The sequence below is a fragment of the Mizuhopecten yessoensis genome, unplaced genomic scaffold, assembly GCF_002113885.1.
Source record: "Mizuhopecten yessoensis strain PY_sf001 unplaced genomic scaffold, ASM211388v2 scaffold10365, whole genome shotgun sequence".
NCBI lineage: Eukaryota > Metazoa > Mollusca > Bivalvia > Pectinida > Pectinidae > Mizuhopecten > Mizuhopecten yessoensis.
The window spans coordinates 1-2849 of record NW_018408510.1 but is presented as its reverse complement, the minus strand read 5'-3'; the positions used below and the strand labels follow the sequence as shown (position 1 = coordinate 2849).

The following is a 2849-nucleotide window of genomic DNA, read 5'->3' as shown; positions in this document are numbered from 1 at the left end:
GTGATGGTGTTTCCCTCTTGTTATCTACGTATGTGATGGTGTTTCGCCATAGTTTACTACGTATGTGATGGTGTTTTCCCCTTGTTAACTACGTATGTGATGGTGTTTCCCCCTTGTTAACTATGTATGTGATGGTGTTTCCCCATAGTTATCTATGTATGTGATAGTGTTTCCCCATAGTTATCTATGTATGTGTTGGTGTTTCCCCATAGTTATCTACGTATGTGATGGTGATTCCCCCTTGTTATCTATGAATGTGATGGTGTTTCTCCATAGTTATCTATGTATGTGATGGTGTTTCCCCATAATTAACTATGTATGTGATGGTGTTTTCCCATAGTTATCTACGTATGTGATGGTGATTCCCCCTTGTTATCTATGTATGTGATGGTGTTTCCCCATAGTTATCTACGTATGTGATGGTGATTCCCCCTTGTTATCTATGAATGTGATGGTGTTTCTCCATAGTTAACTATGTATGTGATGGTGTTTCCCCCTCGTTATCTAGGTATGTGATGGTGTTTCCCCATAGTTATCTATGTATGTGATGGTGTTTCCCCCTTGCTATCTATGTATGTGATGGGGATTCTTCATAGTTAACTATGTATGTGATGGTGTTTCTCCATAGTTAAATATGTATGTGATGGTGTTTCTACCTATTTAACTTCATATGTGACGGTGTTTCTCCCTATTTAACTTTGTATGTGATGGTGTTTTCCTTCATTATAATTATATAATAATAATTTGAGGTTCTTATACACCGCTTTATCACAACATAGTTCGTAGGTTGTCTCAAAGTGGTTCACAAATTATTATCCGTGGTTATAGGGCCTTTGCAACCAGCCAATATCATTCTCAACTCCCTGGGGAGCATACAGCTGGTAAATGTACTGCTATTTCGGCGTTCACAGCTAGCTTTCTACAATTCTAGCACTGCTGTCACTTATACATTTGATGTTGTTTTTCTCTAATTGCCTAATTGTTTTTCTCCTAGGTACCTATTATTGATGTGCCAGACTATGGCAATCTAAGTGCTGTTAAAGCTTGTGAGGATTTTAAGATCCTTAGCCAGAATGACCGAGAGAAGCTTCAAGAGGCCAAGCAAACTGTGTACAAAAAGGGATTTTATGAAGGTGTAAGTTTAATTTCTAGCTGAGTCAAGTATTTCTAGTTAGGATATGAATTTCTTTGTACTATCTGTAATATTTTACCTGAAGTAATTTAAAACTGGGAAGAAATGAGTAAAATTCTATTGTTTGTAAAGGGTTTCAATGTTTATTTGATGTGTGTTTACTGTTTAGGTCATGATAGTTGAAGGCTACAAGGGACAGAAGGTTGAAAATGTCAAGAAAATCATACAAGAAATGATGATAAAAAGTGTAAGTATTAACAAAGTACTTTGTAAAAACAACAACAAAGTTTTCAAAAGCACCGGTCATTTAGCCCTGTGGCTGTGAAAAAGGACTTACCCACAGGTGAACTTAATTGGTTCAAAATTGATTTCACCTCTGGATACAACACTTATACAACCACTCCACTTTAAGTAATTGTACACCCCCACTTAGTAATTTTGATACATCTTAATTTTCATCCTCCCTCCCCACTTAGTGAAGGGGGTATATTATAATCATAGTGGGATATCCTGTAATTGTGCCCCCAACTTAGTGAGGGGGTATATATTCATTGTACCCCCAACCCCACACTACATGGAGTACATTTGTATGTAGTATTTCCTGTATGGGTGGAGGGGAAAAGTGTCTTGTACACAATTACTGTATGGGTGGGGGGGAAAAGTGTCTTGTACACAATTCCTTTATGGGTTGAGGGGAAAAGTGTCTTGTACACAATTGCTTTATGGGTGGAGGGGAAAAGGGTCTTGTACACCATAACTTTATGGGGGGAGGGGAAAAGTGTCTTGTACGCCAATACTTTATGGGGGGAGGGGGAAAGTGTCTTGTACACCATTAGTGTATGGGTGGAGGGGAAAAGGGTCTTGTACACCATTACTTTATGGGTGGAGGGGAAAAGTGTCTTGTACACCATAACTTTATGGGTGGAGGGGAAAAGTGTCTTGTACACCATTACTGTATGGGTGGAGGGGAAAAGTGTCTTGTCACCATTACTTTATGGGTGGAGGGGAAAAGTGTCTTGTACACCATTCCTTTATGGGTGGAGGGGAAAAGTGTCTTGAACACCATTACTTTATGGGTGGAGGGGAAAAGGGTCTTGTACACAATTACTTTATGGGTGGAGGGGAAAAGTGTCTTGTACACCATAACTTTATGGGTGGAGGGGAGAATGAGTTATTAGTGGGATGACTCATGCTAATGTCTATATCATTACTATTGATAATGAAACTAACAGGGAGACGCACTGAAGTACATGGAGCCAGAGAAGAAGGTGATATCACGATCCAATGATGAGTGTGTTGTGGCCAACTGTGACCAGTGGTAAGTACAGCCAGTATATTATAGTACAGTCAGTATAATATAGTACAGTCAGTATATTAAAGGACGGCCAGTATATTATAGTACCGCCAGTATATTATAGTACAGAAAGTTTATCATAGTACAGCCAGTATATTATAGTTCAGTCAGTATATTATAGTATAGTTAGTATAATATATTACAGCCAGTATATTATAGTACAGTCAGTATATTATAGTCCCCCCAGTATATTATAGTACAGTCAGTATATTAAAGTACGGCCAGTATATTATAGTACGGCCAGTATATTATAGTACAGACAGTTTATCATAGTACAGCCAGTATATTACAGTACAGTCAGTATATTATAGTACAGATAGTATATTATAATACAGCCAGTATATTATAGTACAGTCAGTATAT

At 38.0% G+C, this 2849-nt stretch overlaps 1 protein-coding gene across 3 annotated transcripts in view; it reads left to right on the top strand.

Annotated features, from left to right (window-relative positions):
- The window catches only part of LOC110460363 (leucine--tRNA ligase, cytoplasmic-like), a 63393-nt gene extending 60939 nt beyond the window's left edge, over positions 1 to 2454 (top strand). For all 3 annotated transcript variants that reach the window (XM_021513232.1, XM_021513233.1, XM_021513234.1), the window contains exons 14-16: positions 995 to 1135; positions 1302 to 1379; positions 2365 to 2454. In XM_021513232.1, coding sequence (XP_021368907.1) covers positions 995 to 1135; positions 1302 to 1379; positions 2365 to 2454 — 309 coding nt within the window. The remainder of the gene's footprint in view (positions 1 to 994; positions 1136 to 1301; positions 1380 to 2364) is intronic.
- The last annotated feature ends 395 nt before the right edge of the window (positions 2455 to 2849 follow it).